At 35.9% G+C, this 15,260-nt stretch overlaps 1 protein-coding gene across 1 annotated transcript in view; it reads left to right on the top strand.

The window, feature by feature from the left end:
- The first annotated feature begins 4,044 nt into the window (after positions 1 to 4,044).
- The window catches only part of LOC120333023 (uncharacterized), a 163,780-nt gene continuing 152,564 nt past the window's right edge, over positions 4,045 to 15,260 (top strand). Inside the window, exons 1-11 of the mRNA XM_078113619.1 lie at positions 4,045 to 5,008; positions 5,215 to 5,358; positions 6,318 to 6,390; positions 7,398 to 7,517; positions 7,720 to 7,809; positions 9,166 to 9,243; positions 10,541 to 10,615; positions 11,013 to 11,096; positions 13,348 to 13,446; positions 14,050 to 14,085; positions 14,284 to 14,361. Of these exons, the coding sequence (XP_077969745.1) occupies positions 6,339 to 6,390; positions 7,398 to 7,517; positions 7,720 to 7,809; positions 9,166 to 9,243; positions 10,541 to 10,615; positions 11,013 to 11,096; positions 13,348 to 13,446; positions 14,050 to 14,085; positions 14,284 to 14,361 (712 nt within the window). The 5' untranslated portion in view covers positions 4,045 to 5,008; positions 5,215 to 5,358; positions 6,318 to 6,338. The remainder of the gene's footprint in view (positions 5,009 to 5,214; positions 5,359 to 6,317; positions 6,391 to 7,397; positions 7,518 to 7,719; positions 7,810 to 9,165; positions 9,244 to 10,540; positions 10,616 to 11,012; positions 11,097 to 13,347; positions 13,447 to 14,049; positions 14,086 to 14,283; positions 14,362 to 15,260) is intronic.

The raw sequence follows: 15,260 nt of genomic DNA, 5'->3' as shown, positions 1-15,260 counted from the left end.
GGATTTCAGAGCGGCAATATAAAATACTAAAAACTGGACACATACAAGATTGATGTAGAAGGCTTGCGACAGATTAAAAACGCTGTTGTAGAAATTGGAAACTGAAAAATTTCTGGTGCCCATGGCACAAAGTAAAGTAAATTCAACCGATTTTCACGGTACTAAATTGAATTTAACTCGGTGTGGTTTTATTGCAGACGTAGGGATTTTTCTATTGGTGAAATCTGTAAAATAGAGACAAGTCATTGTTGCAAGAACAAATCACATTTGTTGATTTCACGAAATCGCAAAACACGAATAAAAGTAATCTGGCACTTTATCTCACATTTTTAGATCCGCGGCATGGGGTGGTATTTAAGAGTAGTAATGATTATATTTTGCCAAAGCAATCGCGGGTTAAGTTTAAAACAACAAAGCAAGACATTTAAATGTGCCCATATCAATGCATTTTAAATATACCCGTATCGCAAAAATAGGTATCAAAATTAAGTATATTCCGGCACTTTATTTCACATTTTTATATACGCAGATAGACGTTGTATTTTAGAGCAGTGCATTCCATACTTTTAAACTCGCAACGCCTTTCAATGCGTTACAATTTTCCACGACCCCTGTTTACGTTAAAAATGCTATGGTGACAACAGAGTTATATGAATCACGAATGTTTGGCCATCGAAGACATGGTCTTAATTCCGCATAGTTACTCACTCTTTAGCATTAATGATAAAATTCAGCATTGTTTTGCAAGCGTGACGTTTCTCCGACCATATGTATTGTCTCGAAATCGCGATATTTATGTTTTAAACTAGTTTTCATAACTGTGTTTTAAACAAAAATAACGGAGTACAATAGTACTTTGTTTTATTTAAATGTGTACTGAAATGCATTAAAAACGCACAATTGGCTTTACTTAGTCCGGCCCGCCACTGCATTTGGAATATTCAATGTGGCCCGATAGCAAAAATAATTGCCCAGCCCTGTCATAGTACTTAGGGTACGCCTGGAGTATGCGTACTAAGATGGCGGGCACCGGGATGTTGGCCTAATCCCAACCTGGTACACCGCCATCTTGGTACGCATACTCCAGGAGTACCGTAATTAGCATCCAATTTCATAATAAATTCCATCAAAATTAGCTGTCTGCCAATATGTTATGCGTGTGTGAATCTCGGCCATCGCTTTTCTAATGACAAATCGATTGTGCGTAAATCAGCGGTTTACGATGAATGTTGGCTTCTATGGATGTCGTTTTTCACTGAGCAAAACGATAAGATATCCATGACTTGTGACGTAAGCCTGTATGTTCAGGTTACAACGTGTATTCTTTCGCAGCCGCAAGAGGGGGATAGAGATTCGTGAATTTTCCAAAATGAAATATTTTTGCGTCGGATGTGGGTTACTTTATCACCCGTTAATGTTGCTGGATATCGTGCTTATAAGAAGCGTCAGTCAATAGGAAATAATTGTTTTGCTGCGATATTTTAATGCAGTTACTTTATATTATCTTATAGATTTCGATGCCTCATGGGTTATACCGCTATGTAGCACGAGACCAAACGGCAGCGGAATATATTATTCTTTAAAATTAATATGATTTCTTTCCGCTGGGTTAATCTTTTTCTGTTTCTTTTTATATATTGTGATATGGTTGTGTTTTCACTTTGATTTACCAATATATTGGATAATACTAATATGTTAATTTGCTTTCGTTGCTTTTCCATTTTTTTTTATTCATGATCACTGTGCATGGTATACTTATTGAAAATAATGCTAAGTTAGCAGTTGGACTCGGTTATGTAACCTAGCTTCGTAGGTAGTTGAGTAAGTAGCCTATTTTATCCAAACAACCGATTTATTTTGTAGTGTAGTAGTATCGTTTTGAATATTGTACTTTAAGGCGATTCCAGATTTCTAATTATTGGAAACTATGTTATACATCTTTGTATCATTGGTCATACGTTAATTCTCAATTCAAAATATATTTATCCTATATATCTTCAATTTTATATTCTTATATTAGGAATAAATAATTCGCATAATACACCCCAAAACCAATCAGCATTTATAACAATATTAGTTGTGTTAAAATCGCGGGCGTTGTGAGCCATTTTTTGTGGTTTAAAAAGGACTCCCCTCTAGGGTTGACCAGTGGCTCCACAGCTCCCCTAAAATGTTTTTTTTTCGCCTAACCGCTTGGTTGCGGACGTTGCTTTACGGAATTTGTCTTCCGTTGCTAGAAAGGCCTTCACAAATATTGATTACTCGATACTATCTTCGCCGATGAGTAATCGCACTTTTCAGGTTCTGATTGATACGAAGGCGTTTTATATATAAGTATAAAAATCTAAAAACCTACATATACGTGTTTTAGTTCACAGTCTGACATAAAAGTAAGTGAACAATGTTACTTGAGTGATATTGTATTTAGACAACAAAATTAACAAAAATATATCAGAGGACTTCCCATCAAATTCAACATTGCTATGAGAGTAATATTTGAATTTGCGGAAAGACAGATGGAAATGAAGACAAAACAAATTCAGTCGAGTACCGTGTCGGACCAAAGTTTTATCCAATTTCCTTGGGAGATTATGATGCAATAAATAAACAAAGAGTCACGAGTAATCAAGAATCAGTAATGAATTACGTGACCCGGAAGTAGGTCAAAGGATCTAACAATGATTAACAGATGTTGAACAAATCCCTGAAGTCTATTATGGATTTGAAACTCATATTTCAACAACACATGAATGATTTGATATCGCCTTTTTTCAACCAAACTGCAGTCTAATTATACTTTATACTTAAATATAATTAAATAATGTATGTGGCTATTTCGGAAAAGCTGATGTTCATTCATGTGTTATGTAATTCAACTGAAAAGTATCTTTGAAGAACCTTAACTGGAGTTACCGAAGTATGTGTACCAGGATGGCACACAACCTGAACATAATATGTGTAATTCAAACTCTGTACCTTATTGCAAAAAACTTAAATGTAATTTAATTCAATGTGATTAAACTTCCGTCTGATTTCGCTTTGTATGTTTGTCCAAATATTAACACAATAAAACTAGAGAATGCAAAGCACATTTGTATCTTTGGCGCCAACCTCGTGTTACTCAGTGAGACTGCTTTCTTATTAAGATGCTATTTAAATAAATGGAAGTAAACTGATAGATCAATAAACCTAATATGTACATAATTTGGCCTCTCTTGTTAGGTTTTGATTTTTAAATAGAATTGTTTGTTGAAAGGGCGCGGAGTCGTAGAAAAGTCATTTCCGTTTTGAAGGATTTTAAAAAATATGGCGCACCGGAAATATGTGTACCAAGATGACGCACAACCGGAACCCTAACCTGATACACATAAATGTTCAGGTTGTGCGCCATCTTGGTACACATACTTCGGGAGCACCAAAAATATAACTTTGGATCTCGTTGTACAACTGGTATCATGATATTTTGCCGGTTCAAATTCGGTGAATTCTTCCAGAATAAATTTTATAAAGGTTTCAATCCTAAGATTATGAAGCTCAAGGTTAAATATTTTAAACTATGCGAATGGGTTGCCTCTTAGATACATTAGGATTAGTAAAAAATGTATGTTTTTAAATATTATATAGTTTTTCGTAAGGTTATACTTTGATTTCTAACAAAAGCGCATGAATACGTTTATATTTCGCAAAATGAATTGAGGTGTAGGTGAGCACTATTTTCAGCGTGTGTATTTAGTCAACATATCAGCTAATTCGCACTGTGGAATCTCCAACGTCATCATATTTGCTCAATCTCCTGTCTGGGTCGATCAGTCAGTTAGTTAATCATTTATTTGTAATCACAAGAAAATAGTGCACAAGAGTTGAATTTTTTTTATTATTTGAAAAATAAATATACAATTAACGTTATCTGTGACAAGAGTCCGCGAGATCTTAACGAAGCGACGAATATGGCGTTTGTACGGGGTCGGAGTGGGGGTTGTTGGAGGGGGGGGGGGTAGCGGATGAATACATACATAATAGATAATACGCCAGAATACCAGGTGACGAACAAAGAAATTCGGTTGGGCTGGGTGCGGTATAAACTCGAGTTAGTGACTGGACGGTATATGGATGCCGTACTGCAAATCAGGATTTGGTTGAGAGTATCATTTCTACGATCACGGTTTGTGCAACTATAGTATAATATGTATAGTATAAGTTACTTATGCTTGCAGGCTGCACCGTGAAATTGCCTAATTTCAGACAGAAAATTCAAACGGCAATATCTTGACAAAAATGCGCCGTATATCCCCAATTTTAATTATTGTTGATAACGCTGTTATATGTTCATCGATTCTCAACTTTTATTAGGGTTGCATAATTAATTCTTTTTTTAAAAAGACCGGCAGTTTGCCGAAAAATGATTGCCCACTATTCGGTCGATGGCGTTGACAATATATATAATTTATTAGTGATCGCAAGATGTCGTACGAGATTTCAATAAAACCTAAAATTCAGATTTATAAGTTATGAAAATATTGCTGTATTGAGATTTCAAGCTGCTTAACCTGATGTACGTAGATCATTTTGCTCACTTCCAACGATGTCAAACTGCGTCGCGGAAGTCTTTAGATCAGGGGTTCTCAACCTGGGGTTCGCGAACCCCCTGGGGTTCACGAGAAGATTTCCAGGGGTACTTGGATGACAGTCGAGCTTTCGTGTGTTGCTTCTTTTTAATATCCCTTAATAAAGAAAGTAACTAAAAGAGGAAAAAAAGTTCCAATTGAAACTCAGCGTACATTTTCCCTGATATTGCGTTGTTGTAATTGTGACGCAACAATGTGAACTGCACGGCTTGGCAGTCGTTACAGCAAATGTTAGTCAATATATCACAATTTAGTTTGGTGTCTGATTACTGGGGGTTCGCGTTGATTGTTTGGTGACTCGGAGGGTACTTAACAGAGAAAAGGTTGAGAACCCCTGCTTAGATGAAGACGCCAAGTTCTTGTGTAATATTTTCGTCATATTTGTAAGAAAATTACCATGTTTTATTATTACTATTAGGCCTATCCACTGACTGACTGATATGCAAGGCCTGGCATATTTTTTTTAACCATCTCTGCATGTTTTCTCGATTAATATTTGTGCTTGAATCCCTAGAATCATAATAATAAAGATTTACATGTATTTCAATAACCTAGATTGACTTGTAACCACAATTTTTTTGTAATCTAGGCCTATAGATATTGGAACATTAGGTTGATATGATTGAAAAAATAGAAACAGTTGTCAACAGTATGTTCACATTGTTTTGATATAACTGCCCAATGAAGGATTAGAGGGATACTGGAATAATACTCTTATTTATTGGAAGATAAGGTAAGATTAATCACAATAATCTGTATGTGTCTCAAAATGCTTAATGGGTAATACCACAAGTATTTCTGGGAAGCTTGACTCTTTGTTCTCAAAGCAGAATGAAACATATAGAGCTTAATAATTACATCAAGATTTCAAAACCTCATTTGAACAATGTGAATAACACCATCTGTAAATACCTAACAAAATATAGATATGTTATTGCTGCATTTTCAGACTAGTGGGTCAACCGACAAAAAAAAATGACAGAAATATTTTCACTACACGACGCAAGTACTTCTATTTGGCATGGCACAACCATTTTTGCTTATGTTATTCCTAACCCCCACCTGGCTCTGTCATCCAAAGATTACGTCTTTACGACCTAACAATCATGTCAAAAAACTTAGCAAAGTAAAGACACGAAAAGGCATAAGCATCGAAGGTAATGAACTCACTAATGCCAGCCATCTCTCTCTAATGGGGAACGTTACGGCTAGAAAGCATGAGAAATAACTTGCTCAATTTCAGGTGATAGTCTGTGCGTATAGTTTGGACAACCTCATTATGTTACTAAGGCATCGTAGTGACGTAATTTTTGAATGGCATAGTCAGGTGGGGGCTAGGAATAGCATATGCTAAAACGGTTGTGCTACGCCAACTAGAAGTACTTACGGTACGTTGTGTTGTGAACATTGTCCAGTATTTTTTTAACCCTTCAATATAACTGGACAATAAAATTCTTTTTGGTCAGTCAAGCACCAATGTGCCTCATAATGTTCATATTCTGAAGAATAAAGCTGTAATTTAGCATTAATAAAAAGATAGCAGCAATCATTTTGAACGACCCATTAACTGGAACGTTGATATAATCTTTGAATGGTGTGTTTAGTGAATCGGGCCCATAAAAGCAACTCAATAGCCAGAAAATTCGATATGTTGTTCTATTGTTTCTATTGATTCTATTGTTTTTTCATCAGGTGGTTTCTTTAATCTCAAGAATGGCAGATCAAGGTCAACAGCAAGAGGGAGCTAATATTGTGAACATCCAGGGTGAGATTTCATTCAAGTTATTACTTATCGATCTTAAGATCGGTAAGTATATTGATAGGTATTTGTCTGTATGTATGTCTGTCTGTTAGATGCACGCGATATCTCACGAAAGCGAGATTGAATCTGCTCCAGATTTTGCATGTGCATTCATCTTATCTCGGACCAGAAGCCTATTGATTTTGGGCGAATTATGTCGTATAATTAGCGAGTTATCAATCAATTATTGATATAGTGATCTAGATTTTTGTAAAGCGAGAGAATTTTGAAACCCGCCGAGTGTGTGTGTGCGATGCGCAGTGCGCAAGTTACAAGAGCGGATGAATCGAAACTGCAGTTTCTGTTTTGGGGATCCCCTAACTATCGATCGATAAGTCTTCGGTTTCCAACCGATATTCTCGTTTTAGTATTATTCGGTGTCTACAAATTTGAAGAAAAAAAAATGATATTGTGAAGAACTTTGCAACTTGTGCATGATTATTATTGGCACTTATTGGATCGCAGTGACAGATGCTGAATGCCTTGAAGTCCGATTAAAATTCACTAAATTCATTGTGCTCTGCAGGAACTTTATTGAAATAAAATTTCAGTTTCATTGAAAATTATATTTTGAATCAGGAATGTTCACATAAAATATGGGTACTCCTGAAGTGTGCGTACCAAGATGGCGGACACCGGAACATAGTATGTGTACCAGGTTAGGGTTAGGCCATAATTTTAGGTTCAAATAGTACGGGAGTCACTTGACTAGTACCCGAACTTGTAATAGAACTAAAATTAAAATAATGAAAAGAATAAAACTATGGCCCAACTCTAACCTGGTACACATACTACGTTCCGGTGTTCGCCATCTTGTTTTACATACTTCAGGAGTACCAAGATATATTTCTGGCAGGAAACCCGATTTCATAATATATAAGTGGATATTTAGGATTCAAACTATAATTTTCAATGAAACAGAGATTATAGTTATTTTCCTGTGAATGAAGATTGATTTGAACTTTTTTCAGGCTCGATTATTAATGAAGTTCATGGCGAAGTGATTCAAGTCGATAACATTCAGCAAGCTCAGGCAGAAGTAATTCACGCAGACAATATTCAGCACCTCCATCTGCATTATGACAATAATGGTATGTTTATTTTACTTTCTCGGGCAATTTGGTAACAACTGTTTCATTTTGAAGGTAATTTGTTTGACTTCGTGACATGGATAAAAGGAATAAATGTTTGGTTAACATCCTATTATTTTAGATTTCACAGTTTCAAAGCGAATGAAATCCTTATTAGAAGTTTTACGCCTTCCTTTAAAACTTACCAACTAATTATTTCTAGCTGCTCCACCTCCAGTCGCACAACAACCTCAAGTACAAGCTGATGCAGGGTCTGCTGGGAATATGCAAGAGGAAATGCCGTCAACATCAGGTGAGAGTCAAGGACGATATTAAGTATTTTTATATGAATAAATAAATTACAAGCATTCATCCAGAATTCATACAAACAGCAATTCATTTGGGCATTAGCTGTGTAAAAACGGCTCCTGAAACTCAGATTAAATCGCCATGCTTGTCTTATTAAAGGTCTTTATGAAAAGTCAAATATATTTTTATCCTTTATACACGCCTTATGACCATAATAAATATGTTATGACCCCCTTAGCAATTTTGAAAATACCTGGAGCTTTGGACAGTTGTGTATGGTGTTTCTTTCATCGGGACAATGTGAAACTTTGTTTTAGCTCTTCTTTTATTCTTGATCGGCCACCCTTTTTTGACATCTATACGTAGTTTCTGACGGTTTTGAATTAGCTTACTTCGATTCGAACATTTCCAAGTGTAAAAGGGGTTACACGGTAAAAACTTTGCGATTAGTTAGCCTGGTTAAAAAGTTATCTACTTCCTGGACCTACTATACATAACTCTCACTAAATATGTCATGTTCTCTTAAACAGGCTTTATACCTTTTTAACAAATATCGAGGTTTTTCCCCTCTAAACAACCCCCACAATATTCAGCCACATGTTTTCTAACAGTGTTACAAAGTGCTTTGCCGTTCACATCACCCATACATGAATATTCCACTGTTACCAGCCAATGATAAATCACAGAACAGAAATAGAAACTGAGTTTTTTTTCAAAATAATGAATGCAACCCCAATTCGAGGACTTCCTTTACTTTTAAACCTGCTTATGAGTCATTATTCAATAACAAAGCCTCCTTCTCAAACATTTACTGTTCAAAACTACAGTAAAATAGCCTGGTATCGACTCAATCAATCAAATCGTAAACTAAGAATGACCTATTTTCAGTTGCTGCCACCTAGTGGCAGTGCTCTCTTTTCTTGTTTTGAGTGCTCTTGTAAAAGAGAATTGAAAAGAAACACTTTACTAAGCATTTGTGTTATATATAGAATTTCCAATCTCAAGTTTACCACTTTAACTATCGCACCCCCCATTATCGTATCCCCTCGTCTCTCACAGGATAGGTTTAGTCGGTTGAAAGGTGTGAGTGAATGTGATAGCTAAAATAAATTTAAATGTGAGGTAAATTAGCAGAAAGATAATACGACAACTGTGTGACATCATAATCCTAAGCCAAGATATCAAATTAGGAGTTCACTTTTCAACTGTTCTTTTTAGATATTGTAGACGAAGTAAATTTTGAAAAAAATTGCCTGGAGTTTGAAACTTTGGCTACCTTTGATATAGGCAACGTATTCTACAATATGTTTCTGTGCGATGATTATATGTCTTGCAACGAAGTATTTTCATTTTAATTCAGGTTCTGCATCTCGTTTACAAAGCAGAGAACGACGCAACATTGACTTAGGATACAGCAATCAAGATTTACTTGTGGCAGGTGAGTGTATTTATAATCTGTCCTGATATATTCATTGATTCCCATTTGTTTGAAGTCTCAAATGTTTTCATACGACGCTTACTCGTGTCTTTTGCTCCGAACACAGTCAATGTACAAGTAGCGGTACTACCATAGTATGTGTACCAGGTTAGGCCATAATTTACTCAGATTTTTCCTTATATTTGTTCTATTTCGAGTTCGGGGTCTGTCTGTGTTAGCCAACTGAATACCCCCTGCCTAGAGGCTTCCGTCCCTTTACACAACTTGATGTAAAGTAGGCGAACAAAATTAGTTACCTCCATATCGGTACACATACTACTGGGGCGACCAAGCAGCCATTGATATGTTATTTTTGTAAGGACTGGAATATTTTTGGTTCTGCATTTCCCGCCCAATTTATTACACCCTGGTTTAGGTGAGGGCATGGGGCTTCAATCGCTAAACCAGGAATGCGCAACCTGCGGCCCACAAGAACAAATTGTGCGACCCGCAGGGGAATCCCAATTTTGAATGGCGTGCTGTCCGCAAAACAAGTTTTTACTGCAGTTCAATCTGGTAATTCCAGTCACTTTGTGTTGCCAAGACTATACCTGAGTCCAATTTGGTATCTATGCCTATGACAATACATTGCCCTAACAGCTAGCTTGTACGAAGTGAAAAAATATGTCATAAGATTCATATCTAAAGCTTGGTACTCCCGTAGTATGTGAACCAAGATGGCGTACACCGGAATGTAGTATGTGTACCAGGTTCGGGTTAAGCCATAATTTTATTCCAATTTTACTTATTTTAGTTCTATTACGAGTTTGGGGACTAGCTAAGTGACACTCATAGTATTTGTACCTAAAACTATGGCCTAACCCTAACCTTTTACACATACTAGGTTCCGGCGTCTGCCATCTCGGTTCACATACTACGGGAGTTCCCCAAAATTTTTGTGCCTGCAACTACTAGAAAGCTTATGTTAAATGAAAGTGCAGCCCGCAGTTTCACCCACTTATTTGTTTCTGGTCCTCCTGTATTGAAGGTTGCACACTCCTGCGCCAAGCCATTGCGTTGCCCAATTGCTACGTGTAGTCACTGGAAGGCAAATACCTAAACTGTATCGCGTCTTCTTGGATTGATTTTTACTTTACTACAACTTTTGATCGTAATGTTTGTTTTTGGTATACGTAATCCTTCAACTTAGAACGGAAGATATTTGATAGATTAGGCATAACTATCTAGTCTGCCTATCTTTCAATATGAGTTACTATCAATAAATTGTTACTTATGTGTACATCTCTCTTCTATTTAGGTTCTGCATCATTATTAAAAACAGAGAAACCTACGAATATAGAAATCAAAGACTCAAACATTCACATTATGGGAGGTAAAAGCTTGAAATTTATGTCTGATTGTGCTAAATTGTGTTGTAACCTGAGTTCATTACTTCGCAAGCAAATGCATGAGTTCCACAAATACTAGGCTTTAATTCACTTAAACGTTAGCAGCATCTCAAAGCAGTTCACAAAGTATGAAGCACCAACAAAGCATGACTCAGGTAAAAGCATGCCATGTATGACTTCGCAGAAAATTGTCGTTGGCAGTAAAACATATACAATAAAAATTACCACAAATGGTAGCTTTGTCATTTTAGTTTCGTACTATCATTGAAGTTTATATTTAAATTTCAAAGTCATTTTAACTTACTTGACTTCTAAAGTCTTCCTTCTAAAGTAGAATTTCACTTTATGTTATGCTGAGGGAGACTCTTGTTTATGTTGTAGGTGAAGGAATGATAACCAAGGGAGAAGGAGCAACAACAATTATTCGTGACAGCGTTATTAACATCGGAGAAAGATCAAGTGATGGTAAATAAACAATTTAATTTGAACAAATTGAATGACTGGCGAGATTTTGAGACATAATGTGATGTATTCAGAATCGTAATAAAATTGGTTTTGACTTCTGGTTGACAAATATGTCACCTCCGTATTGATAAATTTTTACTCTGACGCTAGCTCTAATTATTGGGAACCAATTAGGGATGGGCAATATAGAATACCGAATCCGGAGGATTCGAATCCCAAAGTATTCGAATCCAACGGGATCCGATAACAGGATTCGGTTTCCGCCTCTCCGGCGCCAAGCGTCAATTTTTGTATTTCGGGTTTCTAATTTATCAATTATAGACGAGCGTTTTTATCGCGTGAATCTCTCTCGTTTAATTAAACTTGCGTCTGCTCGCAAAGAACCCGTAAATCGGTAAACATCAAACACTGTAATTTCAATCGGCATATTCAGGACAAGAAGTCGGTGATATAATCTCACGGCGAGGACTCGTTATTGCACCATTTTTGCGTTTTCCTTCTTTGCTATATAGCTAGCGTTATTTGTGCCGACCTACTGGAGATATTCCGATAATGCAACAATCTTTAATTGTTTACAGACGTGCCTTGCCTCATTTTAAATTAAAATGATTTTTCGCGACCTACGAGTTTTTTCAAAAAAATGATGCATGTAAACCGAAAGCCAGGCGTTAAATGTTATAACATTACTCGCCATTAATTTAAATCAAATATTATTTACGAATAATTTTATTATACCTATTTCCGAAATACAAAGTTATATCGCAAAACGGCAACTACTGTCACATTTAAATTTCAGTCTCAAAAGATTACATATTTTTCGGTCCGTTACTATCGTTCAAGATAGACGCACGTTTGATCGAGTGTCTGTAGTATTTAAGTCGCCGATAAATTTGGAAAAGGTTGCCGCATCTGGCGAAGATAGTGAGGGATTGAATTTGAGTAGGGCTAAGTCTGGGTAGATAATGATTAATGATAACATTTCTATCGTTGAAGATAGACGCACGTTTGATCGGAAGTCTGTAGTATTTTAGTCGCCGATAAATTTTGAAAAAAGTTGCCGCATCTGGCGAAGATAGTGACGTATTGAATTTGAGTAGGGCCAAGTCTGGGTAGATAATGATATGTAACGATAATCATAGAAAATGAGTTCGTCTTCAGATGTTATTACCTAATAACTAAGTACGAAATCGCGTTTACGGGAACTTGGTTTTACGTGTCTTGCTCTCACAGAATAAAAGGTTGATTTTAATTGATAGTGGTTAAATTTAATATTTTACAACGGCGCATAGGTTGCAGTGGCCACACGCTGGTTCAGCATCTAATTAATTCTCAGCGGGTATGTTGTAGTATACTCGGCAGACTTACATTAATAATGATTTAACGCCGTTTCATGTCTATTTTGTATTTAACCGCTTACTATTAAAGTGTGTAAAGCGTGTCTTATTTAGCATATTAGTATTTAGGGATTACATACATTTGGAACAATTGAAGGCAAAAAATATTCTTAAATTCCTAAATATTCCTAATATTTTATTGTCCTGGGAACTGCCTGTTTAGTATCAAATGAAATCCAATGTTCAGGACATTTCCAAATAGATAATACATTTGCAATTTTTCACCATCTAAATCCAGCAATGTAGAAATTCCCACTATTTGAATAAGTATGAAAATAGAATAGGATTCGGTATTCTGGATTCGATTTAACTATTCTAGAATATTCTAGAATAGTAAATTATTCTACATTGCCCATCCCTAGAACCAATGTCCCGGTCGCAAAAACTTTCTGTTAGTGTCTTCTGAAAATGCAAGCCAGTTCTTTTCGAGTTTTTCTCAGAAATCATGACTTCAATTAATATCGTTTGAGTACTGACAAGTTTGACTCGACTCCAAGACTAATTTCGTTTCCAAGTGCAAAAGACGCTTTTGAACAAGTTTGGAATTTCCTGCTTCAGCAAAATTGTTATGCCCTTTCTAAACAAGCTGTATGCCTCAGATAAGGTTTTGTTCCTACTAATCAAGCCATGCCCTAGGAAAGAGTTTTGGCCGTCCCTTTGGATATAAGCTTTATTCTTACTGAACCCCAAGAAAAAGGGTTATACTAGGCCAGTCATAGTCATCTTACTAAAGTGGCTATGCCCCAATAAAATATGTTGTGCCCATCTCAGCCAAGCGATAGTCCTTCGAAAAAATTAAGGTCTTTCCTAAGCTGAGTATGCCAGTTATTAATGAAGATTTATATTTATGATTTCAGGTGCAACAACAGCACGAAGAAGAAATGAATATGCTGATGCCAGATTTGCTTCAAATGATTTACCTTGTCCAGTCTATGAGGTGACGCCTCCTCCATCAGGTGTGTATATTGATAATTATCGGACACATAGTGGGCCTATAAGTCTCAACTGTTGTTGTAACGAAATTGAAAAATAATGGGAATTCTGGAATATGATATTACACTTTTGTGTTTCTTATATTCGAGCAATGCTATTTTTTCGAAGAGAAAATTAATAGAGCAGTAAGTCGAAATGAGCAAAATCTGGAATTATAAATTGTTATTTGTACTTGATTGACTTTGAATTGAATCCCACCTTTACACCTCACTCATAATGGTTTAATATAAAATGCACAAAACTGATATTAGTAAACGATTACGAGTCACCAACGTTCTCCCGTTTATTTTTCTGATTACTAGAGTCACCTCCCATACAAAATTTGATTGAAATGTTGTTGATGTCATAATTATCAAAATTGGTATTTATATTTTGAAAAAAAAGTCATATGAGCTCAAAAAAAATATTACTGTTAAAAACCATACGTGGTAAATAGTATACCTGTTAATTTTAAGCGGCGATCTATAGCACGAAAAGACGTCTCCCAATACGATACTTGCGGTACCCTTCATACTGGTGAATACAAACTTTCATTTCATTAAAAATATTTGCTTTATTCTTTCTAGGTGTCCTACAACCTGCACAGAGATCCACTCACAGAGGTAAAGCATTTTTGATGAGTTTGATACTGGGTTGTTTGTAACTCTCATGTAATAATTATTAGTTCCTAAAATACCAATCCAACATATCCTTCTGGAAACTTCATATTTTACTTGTAATCTGAATGTGACCATTCGTAAACCTAATGAAAACTTTCAGATTCATGTGTTGTGCTTCAAAGTATTTTCATTTCAATTCAGGTTCCGCATCTCGTTTACAAAGCAGAGAACGACGCAACGTTGACTTAGGATACAGCAATCAAGATTTACTTGTGGCAGGTGAGTGTATTTATAATCTGTCCTGATATAATCATTGATTCCCATTTATTTGAAGTGTCGAATTTTTTTATACGACAAAATTTTGCATTTTGCTGTAATCACCTTTTGTTTTTGCCAGCATCACATGTCATTTAGCCCGTAAATACCTTCATGCCGGTTTTAGCTCTCCCTAAATCACAAATTTCCTTCAACGTAGTACTCTTGTGCCACGACAATTATTTTTTTCACTCGCAAAATCGGAAATTCCAACTTTGAAGCAGTCAGCGCTATTACTATCTCATTGAAAATCTTTCTGCGTATAATGGCTTTTCTGGTGCGTAAAATATTCAATCAATGACAACTACGAGATTCTAAAATGTCCTTCTATATAAATTTAATGGTGCTCCCAGAAGTATGTACACCAATATGGCGGACACCGTGACGTAGTATGTGTATCGGGTTAGAGTTACGCCATAATTTTATTCCAATGACTCCTACAGTATTTGTACCTGAAATTATGGCCCAACCCCAAACTGCTACATTTACTACGTTCCGGTATCCGCCACATTGGTGCACATACTTCTGAAGTACCAATTTAATTGTGTCTAACGTAACTCATGGTTGCGTCTTCTTGTGCCAAAATAAAAATTTTACTACGGTAGGCGATATGTGGACATAAAAATAAGATATAAACTGCCTAATGTATTCAGTTTTCATACAAATTTTTGCAATCCTGCCAACTCATTATTGCTGTTAGAAAAATCTTAAGATTAGATGAAAAATCTTGTGGAGTAGCCTAAAATTTTATTTTTACTTGTTAAAAATAATGACATTTTAAATGAATAATTAATTCTCTGTAATCCTGTAAGTACCGTAATCCATGACCGATACGAGCATGTTTGAAATGTCTCGCTATAATA

The sequence above is a fragment of the Styela clava genome, chromosome 1, assembly GCF_964204865.1.
Source record: "Styela clava chromosome 1, kaStyClav1.hap1.2, whole genome shotgun sequence".
In the NCBI taxonomy this organism is placed as follows: Eukaryota; Metazoa; Chordata; class Ascidiacea; order Stolidobranchia; family Styelidae; genus Styela; species Styela clava.
This window is presented reverse-complemented; position numbering and strand designations above follow the sequence as displayed.